The sequence below is a fragment of the Mustela nivalis genome (genome assembly GCF_964662115.1).
Source record: "Mustela nivalis genome assembly, chromosome: 3".
Lineage (NCBI taxonomy): Eukaryota > Metazoa > Chordata > Mammalia > Carnivora > Mustelidae > Mustela > Mustela nivalis.
Window position 1 is genome coordinate 133,235,555 of NC_139022.1, and position 17,951 is coordinate 133,253,505.

A 17,951-nucleotide genomic window follows, 5' to 3' on the forward strand; every position below is an offset into this window, starting at 1 on the left:
TATATTTGATGGGAATTATGGGGATGGGAGAATACAAGTTAACTCATATATTTCCTTACCACCGTGTGTGTGTGTGTGTGTGTGTGCGCGCGCGCGCCCACCTGTGGGTTTGTGTGTGCACGTACCCGCCCTCTTGTCCAGAACCATGCCACTGACTCACACTCTGAACTTGGCCTCAGTTCACTCTTCGGTAACACAAATGTTCTTTAAATGGAATTCTTAATTTACCAGCCTGTAATTCTGTGAATTCCAGGTATTTCCTGATTAAATATATGAACTTTGGTTTCCTCATCTATAAAATGTACAGTTGTTGGGAGAATTAAAGCGCATAGAAGATTTCCTGGAATCTGCCAGAATAAGGACTGTTAGGGCTATTGTTATTATTGTCACATGCTATGTTATACCATCTGTTGGAAGTATTAATTCTACTGTTTGCCTTTATCTGAGATATGTTGACTTATTAGGAGTCTGTTGCCTTCTTTCTGCCCATATGATTTAGGGGTGAGTTTACAGAAGGTAATCTCAACACACAGGGTAGGTTACTGCACAAGCCAGACTGATAATTCATAGCCTGTCGTGTGGCATTACACTTAGGAGAATGTCACTGACACATTCTGGAGCTGGTTGTTTTCTTCTCCTGAAATAAATCCATTATTAAATCAATATCGCATCTTTAATGACATCTTTGAAATAAGATAAACCAATGCCTTGGAATTAGGCTACTGCCTGTAATTCAGGTCACCCATTGTGTGTGAGGCTGTAAGGTATGGAATACCTGCTCCCAAGGAATTTACCCTCTACCTAAATGGGTTAAGACAGAAGAGAAATTCCTGAGACCCAAGGCAGAGTGAGAACAGTACCACTGGAGAAATAATGACATTGCACCATAAGGGTTCCAAGGCCAGGCCACCACATTCCATGGCCAGGGAGAGGGAAAGCATGAGAGGCTTCTTAGAGGTGGTATTATCTGAGAAGTTGATTGGATGGTATAAGAGATGCCTTTCTGCGGTTCCCAACTGGGGTAAGTCCCAGGAGAACTGCCTGGGGGCCACGTCCAGAGCTTCTTCCTGGTGAGGGCTGGAGTTTGGAATTTGTATTTTTAAAAAGATCCTCCAGTGATGCTCCCAATCAGCCAGATTCTCTTTAAGCATGGTTGTTTTTGTTTTGTTTTGTTCTGTTTAATGATTTTATTTATTTGACAGACAGAGATCACAAGTAGAGATAGAGGCAGGTAGAGAGAGAGGAGGAAGCAGGCTCCCTGCTGAGCAGAGAGCCTGATGTGGGGCTTGATCCCAGGACCCTGAGATCATTACCTGAGCTGAAGACAGAGGCTTAACCCAGCTACCCAGGCACCCCTAAGTATGTTGTTAATGGAAAAACCCTTGTGAAGCATTTGATGTATTCTTTCATTCAATAACTATTTATTGAGCAACTGCTTTGTCATAAATCCAGTTTGGTTTTCCAGGTGCAGCAGGAAGATAAAGCCTTTACATCCTAGTGGAGCACTATGGATGGGGCTGTATGTCAGGAGGTCTAGTTAATAAAAATATATCAGTCCACCTCTTCAGGGTCCTATGCTTGTCATACAGATACTAAGCACACTCAGGAAACAATTCTGCTTTTGTTTCAAGCAGTAGACAATACAGGGACGCACTGAAGCTTGCCCTTATATTACCCAAGGAGGTGAAGTATTCGGAATAGGAGCAGGGAGGAATGTTTCAAGTGCTCCAGCAAGCAAAATGTGTTTAAGTGTCTCCAAAGTACTGCTATAAAACAGAAAACCTCTTCCACTTGTCATTCATGTGGGTTGTTTCAAGTGCTTCAGGGGTAACACTTCATGAACCAACGTGTGATTGAAAATAACACAACTGCACTTGCTCAAACATTATAATTCAAGGTTTTAATTAATTCTGCAATCCTCTCAGTTAGTTCTCATTGGTCAGGCTTTACTGTGTTATCCAATAACACAGGCTGGGGAGCTCAGAGCTGAGCCGGCTGCCCAGGCATCACAAGTTTGACTTGGAAAAAAATACAGATGCCCAGGGACTAACTCTGGAGATTCCGATTCTAGCTCTGGGGCAGGGCCCACTCGGATTCTGGATTTTAAAGAGTTTCCGGGTGATTCTAATGCATGACCTCCTGGGGATCACAGGATGTGATCTTAAGTGCTGAGCTGATGTGGAACCAAGGAGAAACCAGAATCCATCCATGACTCAGCTCAATTATTCTCCCCTCCCATGAGATGTGACTCCTTGGAATCTCGTCTGAGCTCCAAGGTCACTGAAAGCCTGCCTCACACTCATAGTTTACCTTGGATTGTCCTCTAACTCTCTAGTTTGTCTTGTTTCTCAGCAGAGTTTAAAGCTTACTGAGACCCAAAGATCCTGTCTCAAGTACCCCTAAGGGCTTCATCTTGCGCTCAGCAAAATGGTAAAGTATTCGAGTTTATAGCCAGCGATCGTAATGAAGGAAATGGTGTGCACACAGCGTAGGTGAGGTGGCCGCTAACGGAGACACAGACAGCGGCGGCCAGAACACGGGTGGCCTCTTGTGCCTCACTCCCTGGTAAGCATAGAATCCTTTGGGAAGTCCATAAACAACTGAGCTTCCTGTCTTTATGAGAACAAGTTGCCGAAGGGCAGAACATCTCACCTTGTCCTCTAGGCTAGCTGCTTGCTAATCGACAACTTAATCAAAGAAGATTAAGGGGTTCGTTGCTACCGGTATGACTGTGGGTTTTCCTTCTCCCCACCACCTTTCCTCTTTTAGAAATTCTATTTTTGCCTTTGATAGGATGAATCAATCTGTTACCAGTTTCCCTTTCTACAAAAGTACATAGCATGATAATAATTAACTGTGTGCCTTTAAATTATTCTTTGATAACATTCATCACCCCACCACCTTCCCATCACAGCCTTTCATTCCCTCCCTGGCATGGTCCTGGGTCCCCTTCTTTGTGGCTCATCCTTAACCACTGTGCAAATAGTGGCTATTGGGTTGGGTGACCAGCTGTCCTAGTTTGCGCAGGACTGAGCAGGGTAGGGATTCCTGGACACAGGACTCTCAGCTGGGACCCAGGCTGACCAAGATGAGTTGGTCACCCAACCTGTATTCTGTGCAGGAAAGATCAGCAATTTAATTTAAAATTCTTTAAGATAGGGTGTCTGGGTGGCTCAGTCCGTTAAGCGTCTTTCTTCAGCTCAGGTCATGGTTCCAGGGTTCTGGGATGGAGCCCTGTATTGGTCCCCTTGCTCAGTGAGGAGCTTGCTTCTCTCTCTCCCTCTGCCTGCTGCTCCCCCTGCTCGTTCTCTCTCTCTCTCTCCTGCTCACTCTCCCTCTTTATTAGAGATTTTATTTATTTATTTAAGCAAGTAAATAAATAAATTTATTTAAATAAATAAATAAAAGCTCTAATAAAAATAAAAATAAAATATAATCCCTAAAGATAGGAAAACCTTAAGATCCAAACTGGAAAATGTTATATGGTGAAATGGCAGGAATAGGGTTGACATTTTGGCACAGAGAGACTAATGCTTTCATTAACTCGTACATACTGTACTGGTGTCACCAGTGAGGCTAGTGGTGGGCACAGGTCATTAGCATCGTCTGAATATCAGACTCACCTGGAGAGATTTTTCTCTGAATTGCTAATGCCTAGATCCTACCAACTAGATATTCTGATTTAATTAATCTGGGGTGGGGCTTGGGCATTGGTATTTTAAAAACATGTTTCCCAGGGGATTCTAATGTGCAAACAATCCCGAGAACAACTGCTCGAGTCACATATGCTGGTAAATTCATTGACTGCTCTGTGGAAGACCTTTTCTCAATAACTCCATGCATTTGGTTTCTCTGAAAGAACCATAAATATGCAATTTTCAGTGCTGCTCAAAGTGCGGTCTGCGGATGGGTGCCAGTTGGCACACTGTTGCTGGTCTGCCACCACACAAAAAGAGAAATTGAGAGTAGGCATTTAGAAATTTTTTTCATAGTAATCAGAGTAATTTTATGTCTAATAAATCTAAGACTAATCTAAAACTGAACTTGCATTTTTTGTGTCTTTGCTTCTTTATTTTTTCTAGTAGTTCATTTTCATTTCTTTTATAAAATATAAGTGCGTGACAAATTAGAAATTGAAAACCGACCACAAAAAAGCGAGCCATCAACACAGATATTGGAGAGGCGCTGTCCTGGAATAACAAATGGCCTTCTGGTCCAGGCAGAGAAGGCTTGCCTTGGGTGCCGGTCACATGATGGCAGCTGCCTGGAGCCCCATGTTGTGAAGGATTCCAAAGCCATACACCATGAGCAATGGTGTCATATAAGATCAGGAGCAAAGGGTAACAGCATGAGTACTGGGTAACTGTCATCACTGACTTAATCCAACACTTGTCCTGTACTCATTGAGAAACTAAGGTCCAGGAAGAAGAAACATAACATCCCCCAGATCACCCACTGTGTTGGTGAGAGAGCAGGAACTGGGACCTGTACTTTCCCCACCGCATCCTGCTTTCTCTTTTCTCGTCCCTCTCTCCTTTTATTCTGACATCGCTGGGCAAGACCAGTCCTACTACTTATACTGCATGGTTCTTAAGAACTGGTGCATTAAAAAAAAGTTGAAACAAGGGATGTATTTCTTCTGGACACACAACCCAACCAAGTAGTATCTAAGTCACACTCACCCCTGACCTCACCAGGGAAGCAGGCAAGGCAAGCTAGCCCCAGGACTCCCTGGGGTCAGGCATTGTGGCTGGAAAGGCCACCCTACCTGTTGTCACAGTTGCATGTCAATGCCAAGACCTTGGACGCTCCCCAAGTTTCTTATCCTATTATATGCTAGTTTCTAAAAATCCCCAGAATATTTCCTCTGGACACGAAAACCACTGTAACCCAGTATGTCAGCTTATCGCACTGGCATAAACGACAGTGTGGCTGGGAAATAGAGCACAGTTCAATTTATCTTAAGTCAAAAGATAGGTTAAGGAGACTTACTGTGTCCAAAAGAAGTTTTTCAGCTTTGTCTCGGCTGATACTCTTATTGTACCACCTGAAAGCAGGAAAAAGTCATATGTCAATGACAGTTGAATTTTTTTTATTATTTACTTGTAAAAGATAATGCTAGAAAATGATATGGTTCTTTTCTCTCTGTGCCAGTGCTTTCCAACTCAAAAACAAAGGCACAGACCATTTCCAGGTAATAAAATGTCTAATTGGAAGGGAACAAATGAATCAGAATTGGTAAAGTATCAATAATTTTTGAATTTGGAGGTTCATTATGTATTCTCCTTACTTTTGTGCATTTGGAAATTTTCCGTAATAAAATTTTAGAAAACCTTCACCTTTTCCATTTTGTAAGTCAGTGGGTGGTTATAAATAGGATGATGCTAGGACAGCTATAAAAACTGAGCACAAATTTGAAAGTTTAGTCTTGTAAGGCAATTGTGGGATTTTCCTCTTTTAGACTGGTTTTCAAGATCTTCAGCAAAGTAATTATATTGTTTTTACAATTTTGAGGTCTGATAAAAAAAAAACCTACAAAATGGTAAGAAGACTATGAGGGATTTTTAGAGGTGAAGTTTTTGAATGTTGCTGATAATGCTTGAGCCACCACCTGGCTTCCTTGGCTACTGATTAGATAAGAGGGGATAGAAAGATCATCAATTAACAATCAGTTTCAGGAAAGTATAAACCCCAGAGGAGAGAAGTTCTGGGTGGGGAAGGAACATTACTTATCAAACTTGCGTGGCTACTAGAAAGCAGCTACAAATTAGGGAATTAGTGGATGTGCCTGAGCTTTAGAACATCACGCAACTGAATGGTACTTTATACCTTAAAGTACCATTGTACTTGTAACTTATCCAGCTGAGGGATGGCAAATACGCTTCATCTCATGTGCATGCTCTGAACAATTAGTCATAGCTGTCTAAAGCTGCACACCTGAGCTCAGTGGGTACGTGTGTCACTAAGAGTGATGTCTACCCTGAGCTCAGGAGCGGGGAGGGAATGCCAGTTAGGTGCCTCCTTCATCTTGTCTGACGCTTCATTTTAAAGGAAAGGGATCTAAGATCCAGCCTCGTGAGGAAACTTGCCCAAGGTTATGCCCCCAAATCAGGGCAGGAGACCTGAAGCCAATCAGTGGATATACCAAAGCATGATTATGCTCCCAGATGTTACCTTTTTGAGTTCTTATACAGATGTCACTTGAAACTAGACAATATTAAGTTCACGGATTAAAAAAAAAATCATCATATTGGGTATCATACACACACACACACACACACACACACACACACACACAGTTCTAAATGTCTGGATGTTTGCTTGTGAGTCATATTATTCTCTAGTGGTGATCCCATAATCTGAAAAATGCAAACCAACAGTGTATAGAATAAATAGGGCTCACAGACAGTTTTGCTTCTATGGTCCAGTGTTTTGTTTTCTTTTGTTTATGACCTAAAATACCTTTGGGAGAAGGAATATCTTTTTTTATTTGCCCCAGGCTCCACTACTCTCTAGTAGTTTATACTCTGCTAGAATTATGAGTTTGCCCCCTCTATTATAAATGACGAGAGTCTGATTAAAAGCAAAAGCAAACAAAACTTCCCAACTTAGTGATCATTTGAAATAAATGCCTATTTTTTTTCTAAATGCTTTGACTATAAAAAAAAAAGGAAAGAATTTTATTCTATTTCCTACACATTTCATTGGTGCTCAAGTATTCTTGGAACCAATGACTCTGCCGTTAGCAGAGGGAGGGGCTACTCACACATACTTGATCAAAGCTACTCTCTGATTGAGAGACTCTTCAGAAAATGATGGCTCTTCATTACAGAGTCTGTTAGAATTTCAGCAAAGAATAACTTGACCACCTTTGAACTAATAAGAGCTCAAATAAGTTAATGGAAGTCTTCATCAGGTAATATTCTTCAACCCTGGCATCTTACATTTGGTGAGGACTTGAACATTTTTCATCTTAAAAAATTTCAAATGTATAGAAATGTTATAAAATACTATAAAAGAACACCTATATACACTTGACCCAGATGAACTAATTTCTGACATTTTACGTGTTTGCTTTACCATTCCCTCTGAATAGACAAATTCATATATATGTTTTCCAAACCATTTGAGAATAGACTTTTACTTCTAAGTACTTCAGAATGTATTTCTAAGAAATATAATATATACTTATATAAAGACAGTATCATTACCAAAATCAGGAAATTTAACATTGGTGCAATACTGTAATCTGATTTCAGACTTTATTCAAATTTCATCCATTATCCCAATAATGTGTTTTGACACTTTTTGGGGGTGGGGGGGAGGGAGGAAGAGAGAGAGCAAGGTGGGGGGAAGGGGCAGAAGGAGAGGGGGAGAGAGAGAATTTTAAGCAGGCTCTATGCCTAGCATGGAGCCCAACATGTGGCTTGATCTCACAACTCTGAGATCATGACCTGAGCTGAAATCAAGAGCTGGGCACTTAACCGACTGAGCCACCCAGGTGCCCCTACTTATTTTTTTTTTTTTAATGGCTTAAGATCCAATCCAGGATTACAAGTATCTTTAATCAACACTCATATCCTTAGGCTCCTTCAATGTAGACCAATTTTTCAGCCTTTTGAGTCTTTTATGATATTAACATTTTTGAAGAGCACAGACTAGTTATTTTGTAGAATATGGATTTCCCTATTATTTCCTCACAATGAAGCTCAGATTATGTATGTTTGGGCAGGAATAGCACAGAAATAATGTTGTGTCCTTCTCAGTGTGTCATATCTGGAGGCCTGGATGGTCTTGTCCTGTTATTGTTGTGAGCTTGGATAACTTGGTTAAAATGGAGGTCTACCAGATATTTCCACTATATTACTAGTAAGTGATTTCTGAGAAGATACTTTGAAACTAGGTAAATATCAAACTTTCGCCTCCCTTGTTGTGAAATTTTCATTGAAGTGTCTTGCCTGAATTAGTTGATGCTTTGAGTTACAAATGATGGTTTTTATTTATTTATTTATTTTTAAATAAATTTTATCTATTTATTTATTTGACAGAGACAGTGAGAGAGAGAGAGACACCACACACAAGCAGGGAAAGCAGCAGAGGGAGAAGGAGAAGCAGGCTCTCCACTGAGCAGAGACCCCGATGCAGGGCTTGATCCCAGGACCCTAGGATGATGACCTGAGCCAAAGGCAGATGCTTAACCGACTGAGCCACCCAGGTGTCCCCAAATGGTGACTTTTTAAAGAAACTTTTTAAAAAGATTTTATTTATTTGACGGAGAGAGCGGAATCACAAGTAGGCAGAGAGGCAGGCAGAGAGAGAGAGGGGAGGAAGCAGGCTTCCTGTGGAGGAGGGATCCTGACGCGGAGCTCGATCCCAGGATTCTGGAATCATGACCTGAGCCAAAGGCAGAGGCTTTAACCCACTGAGCAACCCAGGCGCCCCTCCAAATGGCGACTTTTAACCATGATCATTCCTTCTACATTCATTAGCTGGCAGTCTATGGTAAGAAAGAATTTCTTGTTTATTCTTGTATTTGCTTACTTACCTGCCAAATTATCTGTTTGTTATCGATTCTTATTTTATTGTATGGACTGTAGTCCATTACCCTTGTTACTTATTTTAACACTCAAACTGTTGTATATTTGGCCAGAAGGAACAATTTTAAGCTGAATTCGTTGCCCATTCCACAAGTCCACATCATTAAAATATTTTGGGAGATGGGCAGTAGTTCTTTACTTTCTGGTGCAAGGTGTTCCAAGTTCATTCTGTACTTTCCCTGCCTTGACTCTGAATCCCCAAGCCATTTCTTCAAGAACTCTATTTCAGTGGGAAGTGCTATTTAGAAAGGAAGATCTGTGAACACAGAGTTCTTGTGGTGCTATGGGGCTATTGCATCAAGACCTCCAGCCGCGGAGCTAGGGAGCATATATACATGGTGAGTACATTGTCCATTACAATTGGATTTTATTAAATACTAAGTAGTTCCATTAAAATTATATCCATGTGAACTCTTCTATACATGACAACTTGAAATAGACCATACAAGCTAAGCAGATATTTAATTCCTATTTGTCTGCTATTTTGGTATTAGAAGTATTGCCTTAAAGCAGTTTTAAGTGAGTTTGCATTTGATCTAGTGTTCCAACTGCTTTTTTCCTTCTCAAGGAGACAAGATTCCCAGAAGAAACTTTTTCCTTTTACCCAATCTACGTGGGTATCTTAGAGTCATCTCTTTGATAAAAGGCGAGGTGGGTACATACATCGGCCCCCTTCTCCTATTTAAAGTGTTCCTCTACTCTTCACTTAGGGATCAATGTACAAGAAGAAAAAAGATGTCCAACCAATAATTTATTCCTAATCTAAGGAGGACCTTAATGCCATATTTTTAGAAAACAAGGAAAATTTCTTACTCATAGGTTTCCAGGCTGTTTGGAGATTTTTCCACCAAATAACTGCTTGGTACATATCCTTCGTGCCTGTTAAAAGGGAAATTCATGTTTAGACTATTACAGGATAAATTTTCACATCTCCGTTTTAGAAGTGGTTCAATCCGCTAAAAAGTCATTTGAAAATGGGGGAGTCTCACATTATTTGGCATTCATGATAAGACATTTTAAAGTTTCAGAATAAAAGTTAAAATAGGATAAAAGCTAAAAAGAATGAAAATCTGCCATCTGTTAAAAGAGGTAGATTTCACCACTAAAATATGAACCATAATAAATAAGAAGCGGCTACTTCACTTAAAAAGCTTTGTTTGTTGCTCTCCTCATCGTGAAATTTCCTCTCGTGGAAAAAAGATTAATGTTCGGTCTCTATTTTATATAAGGAAACATTTTCTTTGGGGTGTGAAAATCAATATTTTTTCCACTTCAGTGCTACCATTTCATAGCCAGGAAACCAAAATAATATAAAAAATCACTTTCCACCCACAGGTTCCAAAAGATACTGCCAGTCAGCATTATAAACTTTTAATGCAGGGCCTCCCTAATATTTTGTTGTTGTTGTTAATTGAACTCCTTCAGATGTAAATGGTAAAACAGGAGAAAAAGAATAGAGTCACCCAGGATTTGGAGATGGGAGTTTCTTCTGAACAGGAATACATAACTGGGCATAAACAAAGACATATGGAAGAGACTAATCGACGCATCAAAATATTTTACATTTATGTATGGTCTTGTATTTTTCAAAGCAAGTTCACATTCATTACTGCAATTAATATTACAAGGTGAAAACAATGTCCCTTCTACTCTCTAGGCCTCTGGCTCCTTCTCTGTAAAATCTACACGAGATTCCGCATAGAATTCCTCCCAGCTCTGCCAGTCTATAAAAAGATGCCAGAGAGTTTCTTGCTCTTTACTTTATAAAACATATTTCAATTTTTATATAATAAAGCCATTTTTTAAATCTGGTGACGATGTTTGGGGAGGAATGCATAATCTGTCTCACAGAATTTTTTTTAAGTTTTTTTTTAATTAATTAATTTATTTTCAGCATAACAGTATTCATTATTTTTGCACCACACCCAGTGCTCCATGCAATCCGTGCCCTCTATAATACCCACCACCTGGTACCCCAACCTCCCACCCCCACCCCTTCAAAACCCTCAGATTGTTTTTCAGAGTCCATAGTCTCTCATGATTCACCTCCCCTTCCAATTTCCCCCAACTCCCTTCTCCTCTCTAACAACCCTTGTCCTTCATGTTATTTGTCATGCTCCACAAGTAAGTGAAACCATATGATAATTGACTCTCTCTGCTTGACTTATTTCACTCAGCATAATCTCTTCAAGTCCCATCCATGTTGCTACAAAAGTTGGGTATTCGTCCTTTCTGATGGAGGCATAATACTCCATAGTGTATATGGACCACATCTTCCTTATCCATTCGTCATTGTTTTGAGGAGTAGGGATATCAAGAATGGGGATGTCAAATATGGGACGACTGTCTCATATCCTGGGCCCGTGGCTGAGTCGATAGTGACATGCTTCCCTTGGAGAACTGAACACCCGGCTTCAGAATCATCCCTATTATGGTGTTCAAGGCAGTCTGCTCCAAATGATAGAAGTCAAGTTGTTCTAAAATTTGCTATTTCTTTTATATCTGTCTTTTGGAATCCACTTGATTATGTCTGGTTTTGCCACACCATATGTTTACAATTCTAATAATAGATCAAATACTATTTTTACTTTCAAATAGATAACTGTGTTCTAATATGCCAACCACATAACATTATGTGATAATATGATTATCACAAATTGTGATTCTCTTTATTTGTATGTGGATGTAGAATTTACAAAGCTCGTTTCACTTTTAGCATTTCATTAATTTCCTCAACCTTGTGACATAGACAGAGCTGATATTATCATCTGCATTTCATAGATAAGGAAAATGGATGCCCAAAGTTTAAGTGACTTTTCCAAAGACCTACAGCAAGAGCAGTGGATATTAAAATGAAAGTCTTCTGTCTCCTCATCTTCTGTATTTTCCACTATATTGCATTATTACAAAGCACACTGGGGAAATTCCCAAAACACCAATTAGATTCTCGGGTGTCCTCTTTGATGGCCTTTGAAGTGCAGAGCTGATCATTTCCACAGGCCACTGAACAAACGGTGAACTGTCATTTGGGGAAGTGAAACCTAGGAGAAGACATTTCCTGGCACATTAGGTATGCTAAATAAATGTCAGTTGAGGGGCATCTGGGTGGCTCAGTGGGTTAAGCCTCTGACTTTGGCTCAGGTCGTGATCTCAGGGTCCTGGGATGGAGCCCCGCATCAGGCTCTCTGCTCAGCAGGGAGTCTGCTTTCCCCTCTCTCTCTGCCTGCCTCTCTGTCTACTTGTGATCTCTCTCTCTGCCTGCCTCTCTGTCTACTTGTGATCTCTCTCTAAAAGATAAATGTCAGTTGACTGGAGGTGTGAATTTCTGAGTAACTTCTGGTGTTTGTAGAACCGGGCAGTCTTAAACCTGTTTCTGATATGGGACACCTTATAATAGGCAAAGAGAGGGGCATGTGACAGGCCTCACTTGCCTTCACAAGTCAGCTAGAGAGGGAGGGAGATTCCACATGAAGTGCTTTGGGGTCTATTCCCAGCTAGCCAGCAACCCTGTTTCCTGGACCACAGTTCTTTAAAGAACCATATTTTACACCCTTCCCCCACTCCCCCTATAGTGGCGTGAATAAGGTTACTTAAAGAGAAAGTGCTTTGAAAAAGCAAGTTTTGGTGTATGTGAAAAGTAAAGCCTTAACCCTAAAGATATTTGTGTGCCTCTTTTTTTGTTCATCAGATTAGCTTTTTTTTTTCCCCCCTAAAGGTTAGTGATACCCAGTGTTGACACTCCCACGCACTGTTGGTGGGTAGTGGGGATGTAAATTTGGCAGTCTTTTTGAGGGAATCATCTACCAAAATTGAGACAGGTTCTGATTCAACAGTTCCATAGTTAGAAATGTGTGATAAACATTTTTTCAAAAGAAAAATATATTTTCAAAAATATATATGTTGCAAATTTTTTTTCAAAAAATTACCCAGAAACATGAGCATGAGCAATACAAGATCTTCATCGTGCCCTTGTTTAAAATAACAAAGAAAACAAGTAACTTGGAAACTAAACATCCTATCATTTAAAATAATTCAAATATTTATAATACAAGCACACCTTCCAAAACTATGCAATTATTTTTAAAATATTTGTATCTGCAGATATGGAAAGATCTCTAAGTTATATTACTAAAGGTCAAAAGCAAGGTGAAAAGCAGAATGAATCACCTTTGTGTGAATGAAAAAAAACCAAATACACAAAGAAAGGATGCATTTGTGTATGTGTAACTTTTTTGTTTGGGATACACAAGAAAGTGCTAGTTGTGATTACTTTTGGAACTGATATGGTGACAAATGGATCTTTTTTTTTTTTTTTTAAATAAAACATGGATGAAGGCCATCAAAACATTGCAGTGATGGAGTGTTTTTCTTTTGTATATTTTAAAATCACTAATAACCTCATGCTTTAAAACTATATTAATATTAATATATGTAATATATAATAATATGTAATATTAATATATAAGGATGTTCATTGCAGTGCTATTAATATCTGCAAGATACTGGAAATAACCTGAGCTCCCAGCAAGTGAATTGCTAAATTATGGTACACTTCTGTGTTGGAGTTATTGCTATCATTGAAGTAATATTCTGGAGAATATTCCAAAGCTTGGGTAAATACCTCTGATATATTAAAAGGAAAAACTAAAGCCTTATAAAGCAGCATGAATCCGATGCCTTAAAACTAAGTACTGGTATCTAAGTCATATATATCCCAGAGCACTCTGAAGATTAACAAAAGTAATTTTATTGTATTTCAGATCAGAAAAAGGCTCATAATATATATATATATATATATATTTTTTCATTCAGAACTCCCATAGTGGGCAATTGGTATTAGCACAACTCAAGTTTCTCCCTGAATCATGTAGATGGCTAGTTCTAAGACTGGTAGTATAGCTAAGTCATCAGTATTTTCTTCCTGATGCTTCTTTTTTTTTTTTTTTTCCTTCCTGATGCTTCTTAATATAACCACTAATCATTACCATTTCTACATGCTTTTTCTTTTCACTGCAAATAGACATTTCACAATGGGATGTGCCTTCGGTCTCATCTAAACATTCAAGAACAATAGTTCTTCCTTGTAGAACAAGCTGCCAATCTCCTACTTTGTCGATGTTAGTGAAAAAACCCTGGGGAGTTTTTAGATGGGTGTGGGAGCTGGGAATTCTTAATGGGGGGAGAGCGTAGCAAGTGACTGCCTCCACCACTTCTGAAAAGTGGAAAGGTCTCCTCAACCACTTCTGCCTTCCTCTTTCTTCTACCTTTGCCCTCCTCTCCTAACTCAGGGTCATGCTGATGGAGGCAGAACAAATCATTCCAGTGTTTTCTCCATTGCCACCTCCCCTCAAGTCCTGGGACAGCAAAAAGATCCTTACCCATTCCTGTCCTGCACTCTCCACCAGTGAATCTCAGAACTGTCCAGTAGGTAGTACTCCTCATTGCGCTGTAGCATGAGTTCCTGTGGATCATTTGTTTGGTAGTCGTACAAAGCAATGACAATGGTTTCTTCAGGTTCCTGAAGTGATCGCTGGGGGAGGTAGAAAACAAAAACAAGTGATGACATAGAAAGGAGGTAAACTGTAGAACAAGGTCAACAAGTCCCTAAATTATAACTTGTTCCTGGTTCTATGCAAGGTCAACACACCAGTTCCTGCAATCCATTGGGTAGTCACTGAAACCATCTGCCTTCTCTAGTTGGCTTTCTTTTGACTTAGGATTGTAGCCCTGAATATGACACAAAGACAACCAGTACCTGGAATTCCTTGCCCCTCTAATTCTGTGTGCTGAATTTTGACCACAGTGAATTCCAAGCCGTCACATGCTTTTCATAAAGGTCTATTGGTCACATGTTGCAACCTCTCTGCTGGAAGCATCATATTCTTAATTTAAGTGATGTCATCAGTGCTAAGTTACTCAGTACACGCTTTTCTGCTTTGACTTGTGGGTCTGTCCAGATCCATAGGATCATAGACTATTGGAGCTAGAATGCCTCTGAGAGGTCATTCAATCCATCCTTTTGTTTAGAGTGGGGAAACAGAGGCCCAGATGGGAAAATGGGTATAGCTAAGCTTAGCCCTGGAATTAGTCTTAATGTTCTCTCTATGATAGCACATGAAATTCCTTCTTCCTCTTAGGGGCTCTCTTGCCTAAGTCTCTACTTCTCAGTACCTTTTTAAGGATGACATGTTAAAGACATGAAGAAGAGATGATCAAGCAAACAATTGTGGGAGTTCAGGAAGGGCACACTTGATATAGGTTGGCAGATTTTTGAGACAGGAAATATGGAAGAGATTAAGATTACTAGTGGGGATGAGGTTTGGTGTTGAGAAGCCAAAATTTCTATGAGCACATCGAAGCAGTTGGTGGTATAAAAATCCTGGAGATCTAGAAAGAAAAAGCTTGTCCTACTGATGTAGTATGTCGTCCCAGCTGACCCAGATTAGGATTTGAAGTCTAGATATTGATGGAGCTCATGAGGTAGTGTATTGGAGTACTGCAGATAAGAGCCAATGGGACTGAGGCTTTCACCCCAAGAGCTAATGGAGGAAGGAGTTGTATACAAGGGTCCCTGAAGATTAAGGAGGGTTATGACATCATGGTATTCATCCCATTATAGGCCCAACTAATTGATCAATCCCTATGAAAAGAAAGCTAAGAGCAAGGTTCTCTAACCGTGGTGGTACCTTTCTATAGGTAGCATCTTCCACAATTATGGGGATGTTTTGAATGTCACGAAGATTTAAGTGTGCTGCTAGCATTTAATGGGAAAGGGCAAAGAATGCAAAAATATCTGGAGTATCCCACATTCTGTACAACTTTTGAATGTCCTGTTAGACATTCATGTGGTGAGAAACCTGCTTATAATAATAATAATGTATAGTAATACTCTAAGTCTAGATCCTACCTCTACCCTATATAGGTGGGACTATGGGGGAAACCATTTGGAAGCCAGAGTTGGCTTCCACAGAGTTGGCTTGGTATCACCTAAATCTTTTAAGTCAGTATATTAGATGAGTGTTTTTCCCTACTTCATTGTGCTCCAGAATCATCTGGAGGTCTATGAAAATGCAGATTGCTGGGACCCTCTTCCAGAATCATGAATACAGTAGGTCTGGGTTGGGGCCTGAGAATTTATATTGCATTTCTAAAAAGATCCCAGGTGATGCTGATACTGCTGGTCTAGGGACCACACTTTCAGAACCACCCCTTGAGTTAAAGATCAACTCTCAGGAGTTCAGCTGTCTACTAGCTTGACTATTAAATTGTTGAATGGCCTTGGGAAAAAATCTCAAAACCACATAAAACTTTAACCCTCTGAAGTGACTGGAATAGACAGTGAGGAAAGGAGGCTCATATACCTATATATACACATATGTACATATATGTATATACATGTATAAGTATATAAATATATATGTATATACTTTTTATATAAAGATATATATATATATATATATATATATATATATATATCTTTGAAATAGTAGAAGCATGGAAATACTTTGAAAAATATAAAGTATTATCAAAAGTAAGGTGTGGACTAAATACACAATTTTATTTTTTTAAAGATTTTATTTATTTATTTGATAGAGAGAGAGAGAGCATGAGTGGACAGAAGGAGAGGAACAAACAGACACCCCACTGAGCAGGGAACCCAACTTGGGGCTTGTCCCAGGACTCAGAGTTCATAACCTGAGCTGAAGAGATGCTTAATCATCTAAGCCACCCAGGTGCCCCAGTACACCATTTTATATAAATAGCTGTCATTTGACCCCCTCAAAGTGGTCAGGTGGCTGGATATGCAGTTTGATATCAGTAAGTTTTTGTTTAGTGAATAAAGTAAACTGAGGATTTAGCAGCTGAGCAATCATTTTATGTAAACAGACCCATGAGACAGTTCGGGTCCAAGAAATCCAGTGGGTTCATTTCATCTGAAATTACTACAAGCTGCTGCATTTACCCAGGATTTGAGAAATCTGGGCAGATGGGGAAAGTGCAAAGGGGACATGCCAGTCAGGCAGCTGAAGTGATGGGCGCCCACTGTGCCCAGAGTTGGAGCCCTTACTTACCCTATTGTCTTCAGGAGTAGGAGGAAGAGGCTTCTTTGAAGCTGAAATGAGAAAAACAGAAAAAGAAAATGAGCATGAAACCGAATGTACCCAACCGGAGGTGAGCTGCCAGGGGGCTTTTCAGAGAAAAGGGGCCCTTAGGTAAACAACAGAAGAAAAGGGCCAGAAGAAGATGATGAGACACAGAGAAACAAAAATTGGCCTTGTAGCACCCATGTTTTATATCTTTTAGCATGTTGGTTCCCCATTTTATTTTCTAGAAGACACCAGAAACTTCTAGAAGTCAATATTCTGTACTCCCAGTTAAAGCCTAATCCAAAAGTTCCTTCAGAGACATTAGGATTATGTCCTTCCCTGTGGGCTGGGAGACCTCCACAAACACACCTACCAACACACCTACCACCTGCCATACCCCGGAGTGGGAACTGGTGATTCAGGGTAACAGTGACTCATTGGCTTCCTGAGGTAGCCGTGGGCTTGGAGAGGAGGTGGGGAGGTGAAGGGTCATGGTGTTTTTCGGGGCAAGGGCTGGAAACTACTTTTAGTTACCTTAATGCTTCTGTTCCTGAGCATGTGTTCCTGCTCCCTCCTCCAAACAACACCCTCAGCACCTCTCTCTCTGTTTATCTGTTTGTGTCTCCACAGCTCCCTCTCTTCACCTCTACTCTAGGCCTTCTTCCCTCCTCTCTTCTTTTTTCTCCCTCCTTTCATCTCTTCCTCTCTGTCTCCTGGTATTTCTCTGCTGAGGCCCTGGGAAGGTCAGGCCCGGAGTCAGTAGACCAAAGTTGAATGTCTGGGAGTCAGTGTGGACATAAGCTTCTGCTCAGTTCAAACCATGATATAATAATGAGAGATAGTATGGGGATAGGCTTCATGAGGAGGTGGTGAGCTCCTCATCTCTGCATGAGGTTGACCAACCCATGAGGTTGATCCCTGCCTGACTGGGACAGCACTTCTCAGGAATGAGGTAAAAGGAGACCCACACAGTGACATGGGAACCCAGCCCATGTACTAACTCTTTAAGAAAGGGCAGAGTGGGGTGTTGACTTGGGTTTGTGATTAGCAGAGAAGCAGCAAACAAACATAACTGGAAGCACGGTTCCTATTCGGCACACAACTCAGAGCACCAGGAGACTGGTGTTCTCACCCCAGCTCTGCTGGGAATGAGATGTGTGGCCTTGGGCCCCTCCCAACCCTGAATATTCTGCAATGCATAGCTCTTCCTCCAGCCTTACTCTTCCCTCCTTTCTTCTCCCACTGGGTGATACTAGATTGTATGACA

General features: G+C 40.4%; 1 protein-coding gene across 1 annotated transcript in view; it reads right to left on the reverse strand.

Annotated features, from left to right (window-relative positions):
* ITK (IL2 inducible T cell kinase) overlaps positions 1-17,951 on the reverse strand; it is a 67,656-nt gene that overhangs the window by 21,581 nt on the left and 28,124 nt on the right. The window contains exons 5-8 of the mRNA XM_082725027.1: positions 16,670-16,710; positions 13,976-14,127; positions 9,411-9,476; positions 4,993-5,047 (exon numbers count right to left, since the gene is read on the reverse strand). Coding sequence (XP_082581153.1) covers positions 4,993-5,047; positions 9,411-9,476; positions 13,976-14,127; positions 16,670-16,710 — 314 coding nt within the window. The remainder of the gene's footprint in view (positions 1-4,992; positions 5,048-9,410; positions 9,477-13,975; positions 14,128-16,669; positions 16,711-17,951) is intronic.